A 23,120-nucleotide genomic window follows, 5' to 3' on the forward strand; every position below is an offset into this window, starting at 1 on the left:
TCTACAGTCTTTGTACACAAGGTGCTCGGGAAATGACTGCATTACTCTTTGAACTGGTGTTTACTTTAATAAATTCTGTCAATATTTCACTGAGGATAACAAGTTTGGTGTCGACCTGTGCAGTAATAGTGCTTGTAAAACAACTACTGTAAATACTGTAGCCCCTTTATGTCTCAGTGACAGCTCTATATCTTCTTTCCAGCAAAGTAAAAAAGACAAATGACACACAATTACGCCTTGCACTCCTCAGTCTGACAAAGCAGCGAGATCTGCGAGTCGATTGGCTGAAGCAATTCAACAGTTTGTCACTTTAGTACTAGGTTGACCGCATCCTCCATTCTGTCACTGAAGAGAAACCAAAATGTCTTTAGGACAAAATACTTTGCATATATATTTAATATTATGATATAAAGTTGTTGATACACTGAAATGAAAACTAGTTAAGGTTATTTTTACTGCACTCACATTACAGCCCTCTGTTAGTTTTCACTGTGTGTTATCTCCACACACGTCTTTGCAGCTGTACCTTTCATGTTCAACAGTTTCTGCAAGACATGAAACAATTTACTTTGGTATAGGGAGAGGCTGTTTGTTTTGTCAAGGTGGATTTAAGTGCAAATATTGACCTCCTTAACAGCAGTTCAGCAGATTTCATGTCCTTTTTATTTTAGGTTTAACTTTTATGTAGCAGGCAGGTCAACCACAAGCAGTCTGCTATCTATAATAATGAGAGATGAAGAAGATTAAAGGAAGACAATTAAAATAAAATGAAATGTCAGTATCAGGGTCAAAACTCTTTTTCTCATTTTCACTTTCAATAAAAATGTAGAAGTTACACCAGCCAGTTGTACTTAATAAAGTATCAAAAGCGCTCTTTGATATAACAGAGTCTATAGTCCCGATAGCGGCTCTGTTATTTGAGATATTTCAGACTGGACCAAAGTGGTGGACTGACTGACCAACTGACCAAGCAACAACCAGAAATTGAGAGATAAAAGCCATGCCGCTAGTATGGCTGAAAAGGCCACACATTTCATAATGTAATATATGTTTAGTAGGTAAAATCTTAATCAGCAAAGTCATTTTGGAACTGTTGGCATTTAAATATATTCCACGAAAGACGAACACATCTCTGTGTATTCAAAATATGTATCAGCTCTATGTTCCTGAATAACAGGAAATTCTGGGCTGCACTTAACTAGAAGGACATAAAAAGCTGGCAAAGAGGAAATGTAATTGTTCATAAAAGACTGCACCAGGAAGTTCAGTAATAAGCAGGATGAATTCAAAGCAGGAGGACAGAATGAAAGATGAGGACACGCTGACCCACATCAGCAGTGCTTGAGCTCATGTTTTGACCAAAGTGGATGACTTCAGGTCATTAAAGCTTAATGGGATTTTAATAAGGATGTTGGCAGAGACAGACAGAGAGGAGAGAGAGAGAGATAAACGTTCACCTCTAAATACATTTATTTAAAACAGTCAAAGTGCAGTTGCCATGCCAACGCTACGAGTGCAGGCCCCTGGAGTCCTTGAGGCTATCAAACGCAGGACATTCAATTAGAGGGAACTCTAAATATGACGCGAGTTTGAAATAAACAATGTGGACGCTGATGTCATAGCGGAAACCAGCGTGTTCTGTTCATAATGTGTACCATGTGAGAAGAGGCAACTGAAGTTTATAAATATATACATAAAGTTGATGAAAATGTTTTGCATGAGTATAGCCTATAGGTGCATAGTAGTTGTGCAGTGCCATTAGAGTCACCAAGTCATTACCTCAAGACATCCAGCAAAGTCATATTGTACCTAACTGATATATATCTGTGTGCCTCTTCTGCTTTTTGCTCCATGTTTGCTGAACATCCTTTCGTAAATAACAGTATCATGACAACGTTAGATTTCTGTTAGATCCTCTGCTGGTGTCTTTTTTTTTTTCAAACTATGCAGTAAGATAGAAAAACTACCATCTAATGTATGTGATTACCTTAAACTTTATAACAATTGTCATACACACACAGGTAAATACATGAAATGTGGCCTCTACATTTATCCCATCCTAAGCATTCAGGAGCAATGGCCTGCACTGACCTTCCCAGGGAGCAACTTGTGGTTTAGTGTCTTGCTCAAAGACACTTGGGGATTGAACTCCCCAACCTTATGGCCAGAGGACCACCGCTCTAATCTCAGAGCCACAGCCTCAGGCCTGTATCCTTCCCAATCAAGCATGTTATGCAAGTCACAGCACCAATGGGGGCTTGTTTTACAAAATTAGATTTGTAAAATAAATAATAATAAATAAAAGTAAAGGCAATCTTGTGACGAGATCACAGCGACACCAAATCATTCCAGGGGAGTAAAGTGGTGGGGCAATGATGCTGTGAACACCAGCCACACACTGATTTCTTTGTGTTGCACATGTCACCGTGATGTAATTGAAATATGTTTCCTGGTCTTACTTAAGCATGATATTTTTCCTCTAACACTGTCATATTCTTTCTTATTAATTTATGTTAGTTGCAGTATTTGCCTCATTTTCATTTCATGTTAAGTTTATGTAATATTATGAGAACAGATTTTTATCTTCCCTGTAGTGAACATCACCTTTCTGCCACAAAATGGATCCATGTTCCAACAACAAACACTGAAAACAGTGAGGGGGATGAATTGCTATTATCGATACAATGGCGCCCCTTAGTGGTGAATACTAGGGAGATCACACTATACTGTAAATACATCACAGGGCTCACTCACACACACCTTGTGTGGTTATGGTTAAATTCTATGGTGAAATAAATACTTTTACTTAAAGGTCATTTATTTAAGTAAAAATAGCAAAACTACTCTGTTACAAATAAAACTAACAAGCACAAAAATGATTAACATCAAAATACTCGGTATCCAGAATGGCCCATTTCAGAATATTTTTTTAATATCACTGGATTATAATTATTGATACATTCATGTGAAAGTATCACTAATGCTGTGGTAGGTAAAGTAGGGGCTAATATCAGCTACTTTATACTGATGGGTTACCTCATTTATGATAATAAGATATATGTTACATAATATGTTGTATTAATAATCTGAATCTTCAAAGTGACTAATGTTGTCAAATAAATGTGGTGGAGTAAAAAGTGCAAACTAATCAGTTTGTTTTTTTAATATTTAGACTATGTGACTATAGATTTGGCTCCCCTTCCTACTTGTAGACTTAGCAAAGGTGCACCAGATTGTTCCTGCATGCTAATCAGAGCAGACCTGGCTTTTTTGGGAGGGGGGCTTAATGGGACAGTTCAGCAATTGTTGTGAGCAGTTTAATGTAGGTACTATATGAAACTGCTCACAACAAGGGTCTGTGGATTATCTTGAGTAACCCTGTCAGGATTTCTGCAAATAGACATTGATGTTGAGCTTTTTATTTATTTATTGCATTCGTATTAGTTTGTTGCACTTATTGTATTCGTATTTGTTTACTGCACTTATCCTATTCGTAGTAGTTTGTAGCACTTATTATATTCGTATTAGTCTGTTGCAATTATTGTTTTCGTAGTAATTTGCCTCTGCACTATACTTTTGCTCTGGTTTATGCTTTAAGATGCTTGTTTAAGAAAGGAGATGCACTTATGACTTCTGGTGACTAGTAGTTCTCTTGAATACCTATGTTGAATACACTTCCTGTAAGCTAAATGACTGTAATGTAATGTAATGTAATGTAATGTAATGTAATTTATTTGTTTGGTGGTTTGAGCACCGCAAGCTGAATGCCATCTAGTTCCTTTGTATTCAAGAGAAGGCAGACATCTCTTCAGCAACTATCTCCAAAACTAGCCAACTCACACAAAAGTTGGCTAGTTTGATAAATATCACTGAAGGGAAGAAGAAAAACATTTATTTTTGATTTTGGGCTGAATTTTAGAAAGACAGCTAAAACAGAACGTTTCACACAGAGGGTGAAAATGTGTGTTTTAAGCATTAAAGCATGTAAACATTTTCTGGTAGAAACCCAAAATACAAGTATGAACCTGAAAATGAGCATGATATCTCCCCTTTAATTTCATTTTACATCCACCACCATCTTCTGCTTGTCTTTTTCCTTGTTGACATGACTAAGGGAGCCATTCAATAACTCAAATAAACAAATAAAAATGGCAAATAAACTGTAAAAAAGGTGAGTTTTGTTACTGTGAAAAACACAAAAAACATGATCTTTCTAATGCCAAACAAAGTTATTTTCTGCTTCTCAAATCTCTGGGCAGCTTTTATATCATGGCCCGTTGTCGCACAGAAGAAAAAACACACCAACAAACACTGTAAGAATCCGTGACTTCATGCTTTTATTGATATACAACAATATTTACAGCTAACTAAGCAGTCAATTATTTCACAGATTGGAAAGTAAGATTGTACTTGGTAGAGATGGAAAAAAAAAAAGTGTGGATAAGAAATGGGAGTAGAAGGCGATAATCCACTAATCCACAGGCACTGGCAGGTCCTGGTGGTTGTTGACCTCTAGACGGTAGCTATTGATCTCAGGTTGTTCACTGTTGAGCTCAGCGTACTCTACTGATCCCTGTTGACACACAAAGCAGAGCAATTAAACACCATCACGGCTGATTCATTTATTATCTTGATCCTGATCCTTAAACACTGGCACACACAACACAAAGCCGTTAACGCCAAAGCCAACATCGGTGCAGTTGCTAAATACTATTTAAAATCACGGGCGGATGAGGTTATAAAATCCCTTTTGTGGCTCCTGGTAATATGTTTGCAAAACAATTGCTCCTGCATGAGTTTAAATCTGATTTTAAACTGTGTTTTCATCCATCTTCCTAACTACCTAAGTGCTAATCATCATTTTTATTGGAGAAAAACACACTCTCCGAGGATGCTCTGTTTTTCCTAATAATACAAACTCCAAAATTGTTTACTGAACATCAGTTTCCTGTGGAGCAGACAAACCATAATAAGACTACTGTCAGACCAAACCGCATAATCTGCCATCAAGAAGATACACTGATGAAAGAATCGGCCATTTTTAGATCCTGAGGTCACATCCTTAGCGTATTACTCCACATTCCTCTCTTTAGCTGCCTCTAACACCATGTAGGGACAAACAGTGCTGTAAGGAGCAGCAGTGATTAAGGCGTGTGGTGGACAGTGTGCTGGCCGAGATGGGCTCTGAGGTAATTTGACTGGGCCACAGCCCTGATCTGATCGGGCGATAGGGAAGGAAGCCCCAGCCCAAATGCCTTTGTTCTTGTCTGGAAAGTTTGACGGCCGCTTCCCTCTCACTCTGGGTTATCGGCCTGTGAGGTATCCTTGTGACCAGGAGGCGGCAAGCACAGGGACACATTGGGGTTTTTAGTAATTTAGTACTCAAATCACTTACATGAGTAATGTTACTGTATAAAAGTCTGTATTTAAGTCATCGTGCAAATTAATGGTGAAGAATAATTGTGTCACCACTTAACACATGTGACTTAAATACAATTTTCCAAAGAGACTTCTAATATTACATATAATTTCTTTCAATACTACATACAGCACTAATCAAAAGTAAACTTGTGACAATGTCTTTATTAATCTGTACCCGTATACACTACAAACTCCATTCAAATCTTAAGATAGCCACTACACTGACTAACTGTGGATAATATATATATACTGTATATACTGTATATCGTAATGCTTTAAAGCCTAATGCTTAAGTGTTTTAAAACCTCCATTCACTTCCATGACATCTATAACTCAGATAACATAATAAAGGAATGCTTCACCCACAAAATTACTATTTTATAACAATTACTCACCCTGTGTTTCCTTGAAAACTTAGTTTTTCTAACTTGCATCTAGGGAACACTCCTCCTTAGACTTCGATGCATTACATAAATCACGAGCTCTGCATGTCATCATAACAGACTTTTTTACTATACTGTTGATCAGTGTGCACTGTGCAATACTAAGCATTAAAATTAGTTTGTACTGTATACAGGTGCTGAGTTATAATTACAATGGGACTGAAAGGGCCTCCACAGTCTTTGGAGGCCCTTTCAGATGTTGTTTGTAGAATGTAATTATTTCAAAAGTTGTCATAGCACCCATCTAAAATTACACATATATACACATATATATATATATATACACATATTTACATATATATATATATTATACATATATATATACACACACATATTTACATATATATATATATTTACATATACATATATTTACATATACATATATATTTATACATATATATATGTTAAGAATATACATCCAGTATTTGATTAATATATGTAGTGTAAAGGCTTTTCAGGCGACGCAAAAGAAGACCCATAAGAATAATGATAATAAGTAGCAGGAAGAATATGAGTGTGGTTGTGCAGATAATAACTCACATAGTCATGATGGTCAGCAGCACCTAAAGGCAAAAGCATCACAGGTTAAATGTGTGTAGTGTGTGTATCCTGCTCACTCACTGGCTCACCTCAAAGATATGCATTAGTCATTTAGTCAGTTATGATGACGAGGCTTCGCTTGCTGACTCACTTGTTCTCTCCTGCAGAGGCCTTTGTTTCAGCCCTTAAGTTCTGTGCCTGTCATCTGAGTCAATATTTATATTATTCCCTCTTACTCTTATAGATGCTTCTCTCAACTCAGGATTATTTTGTCACTGTTGAACAGGAAACATTTAGACTCCGATAAACTGCTTGATAGACACATCCAGCGTTTGGCTGCTGTTTTAATAGCAGGAAGTTCCTGCCAGCAGTAACAGGATGTAGTGACGGTTCTGTAGCTGGCCTGGGTAAACTGTGCATCCAAATAACTGGCTTGTTAAGTACCAAATGGTCCACTGGGCTCACTAGTTGCTTACTTTGTGGGCAGGTAGTTTACAGTGGGATAATCAGCCACTAGGCTGATGAGGAGCAATGAGAGCAAACCAACAAAGTAAAAAATACGGCCCGAAAAAACTAAACAATGAGCAAAAAAAGCTATTTAATTTACTACGAGCAACCCCTTCTGCAACTTCACACATTAACTAAATCCATTGTCAATTTAAAAAAGTAGTCAATGCAGCTTTAAAAATGTTAAACTCACCATGTGGCGAGTTTTGGAGCTCGCTGTACACTGTCTCTGTGCCTTTTCTCAGGGGGACTGTTGATAATAAAAAGCAACACATTAGCCTGCTTGAACATCAAAGACAAAGTTTAGCAGATAACTGTCTGTTAGATCTATCATGAACATAAATCTAAAAGTAGGCGGTTGTGTCACACACTGTAACGGCCATCTTCAGCCCGTCGGGACCTTGAGCATAGACAACCATAACGAAGAAGGAGCCAGTTTCAGAAACCGGCCGGGCAATTAGCTCAACCCTTCCTGTTTATGAGGTCTGCAATGGTTCTGGAAATCCCTGCATTTACAGCAGCTTGGAGATGTATTAATTATGGGTAATTATGCCCCTCCCAGGAAGTGTTGATCTGAATTATCAACTGTAGAGGAATGTGGGCAAAGCATGGAAAACAGTGTTTCTATGGGGAGGTTTGTAGTGGAGGGGATACAATGTGCAGAATGGTTAAAAAATAGAGCCACAAATAGTTGTCAAAGTCAAAACAATATCTTTTCTTTTTTGTTCACCTTTAGCAGGATCTACTGGCCGGGGATGCACCACCTCAGTGTACTCCACATCAGGCTCGTTGGACATCACGCTGCTCTCCTCGTCATTGACTGTACGCAAATACATAAACAAGATTCTCTGTTAAACAAGCATGACTTAGTATATGAGTGTACGCTTTTCTCAAGCATGAGAAGTTCAGTGTTGACCTTCGAAATAAAAGTTTGACAAAACAATCCCAACTCGAGGTCCAACTGCTTGTCTTTTCCACAGCTTTCAACCATATGACTTCTGTATGTGCTACAGACCTGGAGTTGTGTTAGTTTTACTTTAGTTAACAAGATTATATAACCCTTTATGTAGAGTGACCAGACGTCCCAAAAAATTTGCCGTTGTCCTGAATCCTGTCTGGTTTGTTTTGATTAGTTATAGCCTAATAAAACATTCAATGCTGCCTTATGAGATCCAAACAAGGTGTTTTGCAAAGTCTGCAGGAAAGTATACTACATTATTAAAACTTTCTGTCAACACTGTATTTACTTTACTGAGGGCTACATCCACTATTGCTGTGCTACGGACATTACTGGATCAGTTTGCCAACTTCATGACTCTTCTCTACTTGTGCAACTTCTACACTCGTCCTTAGCATTTACTATAAGCCCATAATGGCAATTGTTGCCACAGTGGCTGCTGTTCAGTTAAACTCATGTAAGTTTGCTTTGAGGAAAAATAAATTAAAGCTGTCTGTGCTCAATTCTCAATAGGTCCATCCATGTAAAAAAGACTGAACTGTAAGACCTTTTCAGTAAAAGCATGAATATAATGGTGGGCTACTTATTACAGGCTCAGCTCACCTGCTTCAGGTGGTCGATCGCTCCACACACTGACTGCAGCTCCATCCAACCTCACTGTAAAACACAGAAAGACAAACATCAGAGATGACGCCGAACCCAGAATTGATTTAGGTTGTAAGAGTTCTGCACTCATTAGAATAAATAAATATACCTTAATAATTAGCAGTAACGCTACACATTGCCAGCCACATGTATGATGTCAGCTGACATCTAGGTGACGTGTCTTTGAGTAATTATTAAAGGAACTTTTAGGAAACATGCATATTTGCTTTCTTGCTGATGGTAAAAACAATACCACACTTTAGGCTATCTACTAAATATGAAGCTACTGCCAGCAACCAGTAAAGCTTAGCTCGGCATTCAGTCTGGAAACAGATAGACCGGCTCTAAACCTTTGTGTTAGTTTAACCCATACAAAAACCAAAGTGTAAGAATGTAATGTTGCGGGTATACAGAAGGGTCCCTTGTCATTTTTACTTTTGATTTTTTACCAGCAGCTTACCCATTCCAGTCTTCATGCTAACTTAAACTAGATAAGCTAAGCTATGCTAATCTAAACTAGGCTACGCTAATTTTCTCCTAGCTTCAGATTCATACTAAACAGTCAGACATGAGAGTGGTAACAGTCTTCTCACATTTCTCTGCACAAGCAAGTGAATAAGCATATTACACAAAGTCAAATATCAAGATTATATTCGGTTCTCAAAGCAATATCGGAGAGATGGGGAGACACTTTTTTGTGGCACATCCCAAGATTTGGGCTTTAGTGGAGGCTTTATTGTTCCTAAAATAAAAATACTAACAAAGGAGCAGATTTCATCTGGTAAATACAGAAATCTGCTGCTGCCTTGTGCACAATATGATGTTAATTCAGCAGCAGCTGCACAATAAGTTCTGGCTAAAACAACTCCCATTACAACTTTCCAGTTGGTAATGTAATCTCACACACAGCTCAGAGTCTTGTGTGAATCATTTCCTCCACCTGCTGCATGCATTCAAACTTGCCTAGCCTTAAACAAAGCAAGGCCAGCCCTCCCAACACCACCACTTTTATCCGCACTGACCTGCTCTGTGCAAACAGACTTTCTGCAGACTGTATTGTTTGAACATTTCAAGGAAGTCTCTGTTGTGCGTTCTTTTTAGGAAATGAATCAACTTCATGTTATGTTGGTATTCTCGTCTTGACTCTGTGCTTAGGATGGTCGCACCATACTGTAATGGGAGATTAATGCAGGCGTGATAATAATAATTTTCTCTTGGACTGCATTTTGTGCAGTATAAAAGTTTTTTTTTGCCCTAGATACAATAGCTTGAGCAAAATGAATGGTACTGACACACTTCTAAATAAAACCAACGTCTTTATTCTACAAGTGTCTCTTCCAACCAGTAAGGTTATCAACCAAAATATATACACACATTTCCTGTGATAGTGATAAAATGTATATACAAATCAATCTGTCACCAAAGCCATTTAGACATGCACATCAGACAAACATGAAATTACACAGATGTGGTGATGGAAGAAACAAAGGACAAAGACATCAATGTTAAGTATAAAATCAATGGTGGCCATTTAGATTGCAGGAGGAGGGGAGAGGGAGCAGCAGGTCCTGGTTTATATCGTTTCATAACACGCCCCTCCGTTTAACTGAGGAAACTCATCAGTGAAGAAGTGTCCAAATCCTACAACACTCGACATCACAAACATTACTGCCTCTTGTTGCTCTCAAAGTCCTTTCATAGAACATCCTTTTGCTTTCAAAGTTAAAAGATAATTTCAATTAAAGTCCTGCCCATTGTGGGGCATCTCTATACTGTGGCTGGGATACTGTAGCTGCTCCTGTTGCTGATGTCAACGGGAAGCGACGCCACGCTATCTCGCGCCCCATTGGTCACTTTCCCCTCCATGCCATCATAGATTTGCACTGCGCCTGGAAGAAGATGATAATGGGGGCTCTAAGCAGTTTGCAACAATTGACAATCAATGTCATGTACAATGATTTAACTACTTAAGCAGCCTCTTCCAGTGTTAAAAACAGCTTGTATCTCAGAGAGTTTAGGTCCTAAAACAACTGTATTCTAACTACATCCTACTTTTCCTGCCTCTGCAAATACAAAATTAGACACAAACACAATGTACATGCAAATAAAGTCAAGGACAGACGAAGACAATGAGCTCAAACAAACACGTTGTGCATGCACATCAATTTTAACAGGATATCTACAACTGGAAAGCAACAAATATAAACAGTTGTAGCCAGGTTTACCACAACATGGGCCCTGCAATGCATGTTAGAACATTATGGGATGGAAATGGATTGCTGTGGCTACAACAGGAAACTACTATGACTGTTGAGGCCAAAGACATGACTCGTGGATGTTAAGATGATGACTAATGAGGACAGTCAGTGGTACAAACAGTGAATAGTAAAACCAAGCTACCTGTGGCTGTGTTATAAAGCTCTGTGTCGTGGGTTAGATTCACTGTTAACGGGTCATCTGATTTAGGGCTCGAAGGCTTTCTGAAAGATGGTGAAAATAAAGTCAACTATGCAGCAGTGATGTCAAGGGAAAATCTACTGAATGCCCAAATTATCTAAAGCAAACTTTATGCAATAAAATCTGATACAAGCTAATAATACACTTCAATAACCATACTGGTGGCATTTAAGTTTGAGAGTTTTTGTACTTTCTTGGGGATTTCCTGCACTTTCATTTTTACTCTTTTTTTTTTTTTTTTATATATAGAAGGTCTATTCTATTTGAATATCCATGCACCTTTAACATTATCTTCATGAGTTGAACTTGTCTAATGTGCACTAGAACTGGACACTACCATCTTACAGTTTATTACAAACATTTTACACCAGATCAAAGTGATCTCACAGGTATACGTGAAATGACCAAATCTAAACAGCACATTATGTGGCGATGGCGTAAATTTACGTGCCGTTTCCAGGGAAAAAAATGTAAGGTTGTTGGATTTAGGAGGATTTATTGTCAGAAATGGCGTATAATATTAATAACTATGTTTTTATTAGTGTATAATCACCTGAAACAAAGAATGGTTGTGCTTTTATTACCTTGGAATGAGCTCTTTTTATGTATCATATTTAGCTTCTCACCAACCTATTTACTTTATTTAGCAATTTATTGATTGACCTGGCTACTGTAACAATGCCATTTTCCTTATGGGTGAATAAATGAAATTCATTATATGATTATTAATATGCTTAGTTGATCAAACAGGAGACAAGACTAAAAAAGTAACAAAATCTGCCATCCAGCATCTTTGAATCTCACTTATTTACACGTTGTGTCTTGTATGGTTAATCCTTACTGAAAAGGGTAACAAATGATAATAAAGTGTGGTTTAATGGAGAGCTTTTAGACTATTTCTTGGCCAGTTTTACAGTACAAACAAGGAAAACAACCAGTATGGTTCTGTGAAGGCTAAAAATAACAGAAACATGATACTGATACACCCTCATCTACACTGTCACTAATTTATACCATATCTGCCACATTAAGAGGAAGCAAGTAGTCGAGCCAACTCACACTGACAATTCAGCAGTTGGTCGTCTTTTACCTACAATAAGAGAGATGTGAGAGCAGGAGGAAGTAGGTGGAGGATGGTTGGTTTTCATACATAGTTAGACATAAGAAGGCTGAGTTGCTGGAGGACTGGAGGTCTATCTACCTCTCTTGGATCTGAAGCACAGCACACACACTACCGCCAACACAGACAATGCCAGGAGACAGAAACCGCCGATCACCACTTTTTTCCACAACGCCATGCGCACTATGGAGAGAGAGAGAGAGAGAGAGAGAGAGACACAGAGAAGAAAGAAAAAGTCAGTGACAAACAATAACACAAAGGGGAAAGAAGGGGGAGATTAAATGAAACCTGATCAAATAACCAAACACTTCTGCTTGCTTTTTCATAAAGCTTTAACCATTTCTATAATCAGGCCCTCGTTCTATACATTCTGACGGACTGACACCTGCCCACCTTAGTAGATTTTTAGCTTTGCTTTTTTTCCCTCTTTTTTTGTTCGCTATCTGCTTCTAACATTTGGGCACTCTGAATTTTGGCTGCTTGTGGTGAATGAGAACAAACTGCAAAAATAAAGTTTCCTGTGCTGCTCGCCATATCCGGACTACACCGGCAACACACAATGGAGCTGAGTCGGGAGGTCTCCCAGCTGATGGTTCACAATAATTTGTGTCACTTTTTTGGAGCGACACTTGTGTCCTGCTTATACGAAAGCAATCCTCGAATCAGGCTTGCTCTAAATTCAGCTCTTGAACCAAACAATGGTACTCCCTGAGATATTTCCTAGCCCACAAAATCTCATGAACCTACAAAGACCGGCGGGTCCGTCCTCTCTTCCTACGTGCTTGAGACTTTTCTTCTTTTAAGTCCACGAATATTCCGTATCGAAGCAACCAAAGCGTCTCAGTCAATTCAATTATGAAACAACAGGGCTTGAGTGTAAATACTCATCAGTCTCACCCTCTATGGTGACCGGGTCACTGTAGACGACATTTCTGGCGTGGTTGACAGCCTCGCAGTAGTATATCCCGCTTTGCTCTTTAGACAAACCGTGGACCGGGTAGTCTGTGTGGTTCCTGTTGGAGGTGGTGGTGTACAGCGGCAGGTCGTTGCCAACACGGTAAAACTTAAAGGTGACCGGTGGAGTGCCTTGAACACCACATATGAGGATGAGATCAACTCCCTCAGATATTTCTGGTAGGTCTGGGATGACAGTTAGAAATGGGGAGGTCAGAGGCACTGAGGGAGGAAAAGTGGAGAAAAGAGGGGACATTAGTCAACACTGTCAATAAACTGAGATTCTATTGTATCATGAAAACATAAAAAGAGCTTAATCACACACCCTCATTGCCTTAATGAATCTTTAAAATAAAAGTTTGCTATTTCCTTACCAAGAGTTGGATGAAAAGATCAATACCATTCCTATATTTGTATGGTAAATATGAAGCTACCATGAGCAACCAGTTTACTTAGCTTACCATAACCACCTGTTTCTGTACAGAAACAAACTAGACATAAATTGTTACTGAGTGAGCTTTAAAGGTGCTGGCAGGTGGATTTTGTTAGTCTATTTGCTAAGCTAAGCCAACTGGTTGCTTGCTTTAGCAATAAGATTAAACTCCAAACTTGTCAAATACCACAGCTTAGTCAGTGCCCTTCGACATTGGAGATCAACGCATTAAGGGCCCCTTTACAGCCTTTATGCGAAGCTCAGGGCTTTTAACTAACGCTAATGTAAACCAACCCGCGGCATTAGTGGACGGTAAGAGCATGTGATGTAGTATAGATTGCGTGAGAGTCTGCAGAGGTTGTGGATGGGTGTTTGTGTCCCGTGCAAAACTAAATGTAAATGTTGACGCGAGTCATTAGTGTTGTTTGTCCCCGGAGTCACATGAGTCTTTTTTAAGTCTTTTGTATGTCAATTGAACGTTATCAACGTTCTTTTCCTAAACCTAACTAAGAGGTTTTGTTACCTCAACCTTTCTTTCTGTGAAGACGTAGGTTTATTTTGAAAGAAAACACTGTCCCAACACATTGAAAACTACCGCTAGAGGGGAACCTAGTGCGTCATTCTCCAATGCTGAATGGCACTGACAAAGTGGCAGTGTATGATGAGTTGGGAGACAGAATGTGTTGCTATAACTTAACATACAGGACAGACATGAGTGTGGTAGCAATCTAGTTAGCAAAATGCAACTGAGCAAACTCCATTAGCTGAGAAAGGTATGTGATATGATCTGAACAGCTACTAGATGGACTTTGAGGTGAGACTGTTATGTCATTTGTCAATCGTTTTATAGGACTGATCTCATCAAAAACTATTAAAACATCCATTGAATGATCTGGACTTTTTAGAGAAGTGGTGATGAGGCAAATTAAGAATTTACTAACAATGTTAAAATGGATGAACATACTCGTTTTGAATATTTACCTATGACTGTAGCGTTGAGTCTTCTACTGCGCAGGGCTTCCTTGTGGCGATTCTTTGCCTCGCACATGTACTTGCTTATTTCATCAGGCTTCGTGATGCTGACTGTGAACAAAGCTTGTTGAGAAGGCTGCTTGACAACGGTAGTGTTCAGTTGGTCGTACCCCCACAGCAGGGTGTAGTTTATAGGCAGGCTGCCATTGTCCGACTGACAGAGGATCTTGAAGGGCTGTCCTAGGACTGCTCTGCCAACCACCGAGATCTTTGGAGAGGAGACAGAAGCTAAAGAGGGGAAAGAGAAAAATAAACACAATGACTTCCTGTGGGCAAATCCTATGAAGCAAAAACTAAAGCCATTTGGACATTGGCAATTTTTTTATGTTAATGCTATATTTCAGTGAGTAAAGTTCACAGCTTGATGACTTTTAACCTTAATTTGCCTTTGAGATTTTAGTTAATGACGATCATGAGTGTGAGGGATAGAGTGATCAACCCGTTCTCTTACAGCGAATCCGCTAAAATCATTATTTAATGTTATTGGATAGCATATTATTCAGCCTATTATAATGTCAGACAAGATGATAGAATCATAAATTGTTATCCTGGGACTTAACCCTTGGAAACAGTTGCCTATTTACACATCCAGCTATTATGCAGCAACATTAGAATTCTTTTGGAGTTGTGTTTTGGCCATCAGGTGAATATAAGTCTAATATTCAGTCGCCTTGTTGCTCTTTTTTTGGTTTCTACCAACTCTGAGGGAGTTATCTTGCTCTTTAGCTGCTATCTACTCCACTATGTTCCACAGGGACAGTTGCCTTTTGGAAACTTTCTGCAGAAGGGAGTTGGCTGCTGCGGCTGAAAAAAAGCTGATAAAACGCTCTATAGAGCTGAAGGGAAGAGTAGATTCAGGTGATCGTTCTCATCACCGAGTGACACCTTTCACATTACACACAGTCATTTGTTTTATTGCTAATATATAAATACTGACTATAGCCGCTTTGAGTTGGGATGTAATGCTTATTTGCTCACATGTATCAACATTTTGTTGGATACTCAGTCATACATCAATGCAGTTGGAATGAGCAAAAACATAAAACAAATGTACGGGTGTGGTCTAATTACTAATAGACCACATCCGTACTATTTTCCTCACACTGTGATGAGAAAAACTGCCCGATTTGACATGAGAACACAACTTAAGATATACTCATTGGCAGCGTTTTGTGGTTTTACATATGTTGTAAATATGAGATTAAAATGAGAGAGAAGATTAGTTTGGAACACAAATACTCTTGTTTTATTACCAACAGAGAAAAGTTAGATGAGAAATTGCTATCGCTCCAACAGTGGTATCAATAATTTCATTGATTTTTGCTATAGTAGCCTTTACGTTAATCCTTTATGTCAATCATTTCAGATTTGAGGAAGCCCCGAAAGGGACATGGAACGGAAAAAAATTAAGATTAAAACCCCCCCAGAAAAACATGTTATTTTGTAGGTTAATCGTTGAGATCAAAGTGAAAGAAAACAAAAGTAGTCAGTGTACTTCAAGGTTAGTTTGGCACCATGGAAAAAAACACAACAATTGAACGCAAACACTTAGTTCATAGAATTACATTTTGAGAATTGCATCAAATATAATCCCTCCAGAAATGATACTTCAGATGTAAACTGACCTTGGGGTATTCAGACAAGGTCAACATATAAAACATTCTTGTTAGGGGGTTCATGTTTAAGTACACTCTTAATCTGTGTATTAAAATTTGCATCTGAAAGAGATCAAGTTATCTTACTTTTAGGACGGATAGTCAGGGTTTCACTGTGCTTCATGATGCCCTTGGCTCGAGCTACACAGGTATAGTTCAAATCATTCGGTGGGGTATTGCCAGAAAATATTCCAGGGCCTTTGTTAATCAGTCGGTTTCCCAGTGGCTCAAGAGTGTAAGTCAACTCTCCCCTGGCGAGTCTTTCAGAGGCAGAGCTCTCACTTTTACAGGATAATGTCATATATTCCCTATGAAAGACTTCAGCAGGAGACACGGTGAGAGTGGGCACCGAAAACAGCTCTGTGGACAGATTAAAAAACAAAAACACATGGCCAGTCATCATCTGCATTGATATTACTTCATGGTGTAAATGCTGATATGTATGACGCTTAAAGCCGACAAAATGGAGTAAAAGATTGTCAGACAAGTCAAAAACAATAAACCAATCATACTGTTAATTAGATAATCAAAATGGAGGGTAAATTAGATAAAAAGCATTGCGCTATTCCTGGATTGCAGTGCTTTCAGGACGATGACGCGTTCAGCTGCATTTACTCTTGTAAAAGAAGCTAAAGCATTTTAGCCCTCAAGCTAACGCTAACAAAGTTAGCTCACTGGGTAAAGAAATGATCTAAGGAAATGAATTTGAATGAATTAACACATTTTATGCATGATGTTTTCATTTATATTGTTGTCTGATAACCTTTTCCTATATTTTGTCAGTTTTGGGGCGCCATAAGAATATAGTTAATGACTACAATCCCCTTTACTTTTAAGATGAAAAACAAATCAGTAGTAAGAACACAGATGTATATGTACAGTGTGCACACACAGGTCATCTTTCCTCTGTCCACTCACCAGTCACTGAAATCGTCTTTGTGTCGGATTTCCTTACTTTTCCCATATGTAATGTGCACTCAAACTTCCCAGGGTCCTTGGCCAGGGCCACCTTGCTGTGGTTGACCTTGGTGTGTCCGCTGCTGAGGAGCTGGTCCCCCTGGCTCAGGTAGACATCGGTATTTTGAAAGCCGCGCATACCACTTCTGATGCTACACGAGATGTAGAGTTGGTCTCCTTCATAGATCCTGGACTGGGGTAAGATCTCCAAAACTGCTGTGATAGGAAGCTCTAAGGAGATAAAGTCAATGAATGAAGAGCCTTGAGACGGCTTGAATGTTTTAAAAAAATAAATGACATTTCAAAATGCCACTCACCTGTGACTGAAACAGTGAGAGTGTTGCTTTCCTCGGACTTGAAGGACTCTGGCGTAACGAGGACAGTATAGGTACAGTGGATTTTGTGTTTGCCAACGCTGCTGACATGTAGCTGAACCTCTGCATGGCTAGAGTTGGCCTGTTTTTCCATGATCTCTGTGGCGTCCTTGTAGAAGTAGAAGAATATGGAGCCTGTCTCACCAGGCGCTGTACACCTGGCCGTTATCGCCTCCCCTTCACTGACCTCATTCTTGTTAAGGTGGATAACTGGCTTTGACTGGCCTGGAAAACCCAATATGTGAGAAATGTGCTCAGATTGAATCCAACCGTGCTGAAAAAAGTCACCAAATATGAAAGACCACCACCTTCTGCCAATGTGGAAGTCATTTTCCCAGTCACTCCCATCACTTTCATTTCTAAGTCATTTTTTGATCTTACACAAAAGGGATTCAAAATCATGTCTGTAATCGTTCATTACTATGGATTTAAAAAAGCAAATCATGTAAAGGCAAAAAGTTGTTCCAAACATTTTCAGGAGTGTCCTGTCAACAGGTATTTAACTTTACCACACTTTAAAAACTGTTCTCTTTTAATGAATCACAGTTCTAGCCTTTTAACTGTATCTAACCACATTAACAGATAATAGTATTGCTGCATCCATAACAACACACCAACCTGTTACTGTGAGTTTCTTGGCTACGCTGGTCAACTGTTCCTCTTTGATGTTGATCTTGCACGTGTATTTGCCGTAGTTGGAGACTCTGACCTCTGACAGAGGGTACACCAGATCCTCCGAGGTGCTGCAGCTCTTGGTGTGGATGGCGTTGCCGTCCTTGTATATAGTGTACTTACGACTCAGCGCCCCCGGCACATTGCTCCAGACAGTGGCCTGGCATCTCAGCGTCACATTGGTGTCCCGGGTCACGTCATTACTGGGCTCGATGGACAGGTTGATGGTTCTTATTGTGAAAGCTAAGGAGTGATGCAAAAAATATGATTAAACTTAACGAACAAGTCAATCGAATGCACTAAAATAGCTTTATATTGGTTTTGCTTGGTTTTTCAGTTGATAACTCCTTTTTAAAAAATTCCACCTCTTTCAATGGGATTTCCTTCTTTATAGCTACTCAAGGATAAAAGTAAAATACATACTTATCTCTTAACCATCCACTTGGTTTTAAAGTTTTTTATGTGGCATTAATGTATGTTACATTGACGAAGATATATTCATGTATCTCCTTATAGAGAGAGGCTCACTGCATGGACACAACTAGACTAGTGAGGTGAAATCTTTATTTTATATGATTCATTTATCAAGGCGGCAGCCTGCCAGAGTTTCTTGTTAACTTATTTTACTAAATGTATCTTTATACTGTGATGTAATGTAAAAACATGAAAGGCCAGTGTCGGGTTTGTTAGTTTTTAGCTACTGTAGAAACATGGTGGACTCTGAGAAGAGGACCCACATCCTATGCAGATAGGAAGGTCTCATTCAAAGGTTAAGAAAACACAAAGATTTTTATATTCAGGTGAATTATACATTAATGAAAAAATAGTTATGAATAATATATACAATTTCTGCTAATAGGTCCTCTTAAATCCTACAAACTGTACTTTTAGATGACAAAGTTAAAGAGCAAAATCTATACAAAACATTTTGCTCTTTTACTAATTGACGTTATATGATGTATAGGTAGCTTGGATATAGCATATTTTTCACTGTACAATGTATATATAAAACCTATTGCTTTATTTTAATTCAAGCATCTACATGGCTCTTAGACTGTGGACAAATGTATGTTGTATATTTTCTTTACGCCTAGATAGAGTCTGTTCTCATGTTCATCTTGATTCCTTGACACCTGTCCTATACACTATATATGTATGTCAGATGATAACAGTTTTTATTCTGGAGAGGTCAATGCCTAAAAGGGTCCAAACATTGACATACAGAAAGACTGCATTGGAGTCATGAGTGAGCAGCCTTCCCCTCCTTCCTCTGAGCTTTTACACCCAAACATTTTGACCTGTAGGGATCTCAGTCATAATTAAAGTGGATGAATAGCATTTCCTCTTAATCACATCCTATTCCCATTCAAATCAGCACTCCCAACTGGCCATCTTGCTGGCATATGAAATGATTACAGCTGATATTTCTATTACAGGTGCCATACTATTGATTATGGACTTGGCACTCAGGAAGCTGGTGTGTTATCATAGAATTTCATCATACTGGGAACGGCATCCCATCTGGGTATGAGAGTCAAATAAGAAACAATGCATTTATGCATGACTGTAAAATTCACTCGTAGTCCTAGATGTTAAAACAACAGCAGAGCCAGAAGATAGATGTAGATAAGAAAGAGCATCTTCCATCTATATGCAGCTGGAGTTGGAGCTTTGATGCTTTTTTTGGAGCTAGGAAAAGAGGGCTTGACGAGGGTCATTGGTAGGCCTCAGGGTTTGACATCTTCCAACTGCCTCACTAAGGGTCTTTGAGGTATCAAATGGTTCAGCTGTCAAGGACAAACTAGGACAGCCGACCTTGTGGCTTTATTACAAGACAGCTACAGAACGTTTGTCCTGAAGGTTCTTTTATTCCTGGTTACACCCTTACAAGCTGTTCATTTCCTTTCTTTAACAAAACTCTTTCAATCGCTTCACAGTTTTCACACTGTTTTGTTTTTCTCAGCCTCATTGTCTCTGGATTAATTACAGCAGCCAGATTGCATCATTCACATGGCCACATCGCTCTGAGAATCACCTGAACGGATCCAAAGGCCGAGAATCAAATCAAATACTCCTGTGATTTTACAGGCATGAACAGGTGGAAAGCAATCAATGATCCACAGGACATATTTGTTTACAAATGTCGAAGCGACTGTCCAAGACTGAGGAGAAACATTTTGTCTTTTAGAAGTAACTTTTAAAAGTGTAAAACAATTTACTGTTCCCCAGTGTAACGAGACAGAAAGCATCTGAACACGTGTGTCAAGCCTCCCAACCAGATCCCCCATCTGGTCGAGTGTTAGAGACAACAGGCTGCTGTTGTGGCTCAGACGAGGGTGTTGTGAGGCAGTAAACAAACCTGGAAAACAAGGGGGGGAAAAATGGGCAGGAAAAGCACTTTGTCAGACGAACAGGCCACCCGGGGGACCTATCACCATTTCAGAGTCGGCAGAATCTGGCCCACACCCAGCATCATTCAGCAGGACCTGGCAGGGCTGATGATGAGAAAACTCAGGCGTGCGGGGCAGATTTGCTGTGGGCTCTCGATACGCCGTCTGAGTTATGGCAGGTACATGCTGAGCCAGTGGTGGAAAAACTAACATCATACATTTACGCAAGTACTGTACTTAGGTACAATTTTGAGGAACTTATACTTTACTTGACTATTTCTATTTTATGCTACTTTATACTTCTACTCCACTACATTTCAGAGTGAAATAATGTGCATTTTACTCGACATATAACAGCTATAATTACTCTTCTGATTAAGATTTTACATTAAAAAATTTGATCATTCGATAAGCTTATTAAATAAAATATATTATCAAAATGTAACTCCACACACTGCTAAAAAAGTGGGCAAGGGGCTGAGAGGAGGATGACGTGGATGCTGAAGTTCCATTTTTTTTTTTTTTATTATATTAATGTCATGGCATAGATAAATCCCAACAGGTTGTCTCTATGTCAGCGTCGGCCTTGCAAGTTTCAGGGCTATATTTTCAATCCATGAAATGCATATTAGAGTCGTATCATTTAGTTTACAGCTCAAAAAACACTTCTAGGTGTGTAGTTTCTCTAGTAGTATCATGTCCACCAAAGAGTGATATCTCCTCTAAACTTCTAAGATGGTTATATTTATAACAGTCTGAGGCCCAAAGAGGTACAATCATACACATTTTTATGAAAAAGCAAAGATTAGAGAAATATCCCAAAAATGTAAAAGCATATTGTGCAGACTTTTTCTTCTTCTCTTCTCTTCCATTAATCATCTCACAACCCCTCCGACTTATCTTGTGACCCTTTTGGTGAAACCCATGTTAGAAACCACTGGACCAAGCTAGTGAACTGTATGTAGATTAACTATCAGCTACAGCAATTTAATGATGCTTATACATTGATGGGTGAACGAGTACTTTTAGTTTTGATGCTAGAGGTACATTTCACTGATAATACTTTGAGGCTTACTTTTACTTAAGAAATCATTTAAAAACAGGACTTTTACTTGTAACAGAGAATTTTTAAAGTAGGATTTTGGTACTTTTACTGAAAGGATCAAACACAATTCTTCCACTAAAATTAAAGATATGTTTTTCTATAATTTTTTTTCCAGGAAAAACGCAATCAATGGAAACGCTTGTCTTTCTTCAAGTCTGGACCTTGGGCCCGGCTTGAACAATGCCTCCATCTCTCTGACTGAGTCATGCCTTCCATCACCAACCAACACAAGAGGACAGGGAGGCGTGTGACGCTGCCCACCAACATGTTCCCAACGCTTCCTTCAACGACTTCACCAGACACCAGCGATCACAACGCTCTGATAACAAACAGGACTGTTTCCACTGACTGACCATGTGTCTCTCTTGGCTTTGTGTTTGGGAGTGTTTTTTACAGGGTGACAACTGATTGAAATGTCTTCCAACTCAAAGCCCAATAACTTCGTCCATATGGAAAATAAAGCAATGATCCTCAGTAAAAACTGGGCCTTGTTTAAACTCCTCTTTCTGCTCCAACGAATGACAATTCTGTGGGATATATTCAGTAAGCCGTCTCTATGCAGTGTAATCTATTTTAGATTATACTTACTGCTCTGTGCGTCCACCACTCTCCCTGGATGGAAGTCTTGGATCAAGATAAGAAAGTAAAGCACCAGGTTAGAGACAAATCTTTCAACCATCTCCACAAAGAGAAATCCAAGGAGTTCCTAAAGAAGAAGATAGAAGGTCAGTGGTCTTACAGCTGGACAGGAGCGTGGAGGTGAGCAGTAGTAGGAGGATCATCCTGTCTGAGGAACACAGGGGCTCCCAACGCTGCTGGCTGTCCTGGTGGTTAACAGACTTGTGACAATGCTGGCTGATGGGTGGTGTGTGTGGGGGGGCAGATCTGATTTTGGTGGGCGGGGAGGACACAAAGGTGGTGCTCTAACTCGGCCACTCAGTGGTCAGCCAGCAGTGGCGGTTATCAACCCGAGCAGCCGTCGCCTTGGCTTAAATTGCCAGGAAGTGAGTGTTGTTTCCTCAGGATGTTCGAGCCGCCCGGCTCTTTGCTGTTGTGGAATGTTCTCCTGTGGTATCCTTCATGTATGTGTGTTTAGTGTGTGTGTGTGTGTGTGTGTGTGTGTGTGTGAAATGGTAGTCACAATAATGTCGTATTGCTTGGTGTTGCAGTAGCCAAGTCAGGCCTTTGACCTCTGAGCTTGGCTGGCAGGGCCGGTGCAGGTAGTGAGACGAACAGAAAAAACAAGAAAAAACAAGAAAAAACAAAAGCAAAACAGTCTTTGTGTAGCACAGCCCATTTCCTGAAGGAAAGAGTTAATGGTTTAGCTCAGCTACTGAGAAGCGTTTTCACAGACATAAATCTCAGCTGGCTCTTGTAGGACACAGATAGGTGGAGCTATTGTCACTGGTTCACATACTTCTCTTCATGACTGGCCCAGGAGAACCCCTGGTGAACTA

General features: G+C 39.3%; 1 protein-coding gene across 7 annotated transcripts; it reads right to left on the minus strand.

Annotated features, from left to right (window-relative positions):
- Positions 1–4,326: 4,326 nt before the first annotated feature.
- Positions 4,327–22,591, minus strand: pecam1b (platelet and endothelial cell adhesion molecule 1b). Of its 7 annotated transcripts, XM_054604988.1 has the most exons (16): positions 22,403–22,591; positions 22,252–22,287; positions 18,115–18,411; positions 17,440–17,721; positions 17,084–17,353; positions 16,253–16,525; positions 14,460–14,738; positions 12,989–13,267; positions 12,173–12,274; positions 12,031–12,061; positions 10,915–10,994; positions 8,473–8,526; positions 7,642–7,731; positions 7,105–7,161; positions 6,405–6,427; positions 4,327–4,573 (listed from the first exon to the last, which is right to left on the minus strand). In XM_054604988.1, exons 1-16 carry the CDS (start codon positions 22,443–22,445, stop codon positions 4,472–4,474), a joined length of 2,298 nt encoding a protein of 765 aa, XP_054460963.1. In that variant the 5' UTR covers positions 22,446–22,591; the 3' UTR covers positions 4,327–4,471. The 7 variants fall into 7 exon arrangements, with proteins under 7 accessions (XP_054460963.1, XP_054460964.1, XP_054460968.1 ...); XM_054604989.1 differs by lacking the exons at positions 10,915–10,994; positions 12,031–12,061; XM_054604993.1 differs by lacking the exons at positions 4,327–4,573; positions 6,405–6,427; positions 7,105–7,161; positions 7,642–7,731 and having other exon boundaries at positions 10,915–10,990.
- Between the last annotated feature and the right edge of the window lie 529 nt (positions 22,592–23,120).

This window comes from Anoplopoma fimbria, chromosome 9, assembly GCF_027596085.1.
Source record: "Anoplopoma fimbria isolate UVic2021 breed Golden Eagle Sablefish chromosome 9, Afim_UVic_2022, whole genome shotgun sequence".
Classification (NCBI taxonomy): Eukaryota; Metazoa; Chordata; class Actinopteri; order Perciformes; family Anoplopomatidae; genus Anoplopoma; species Anoplopoma fimbria.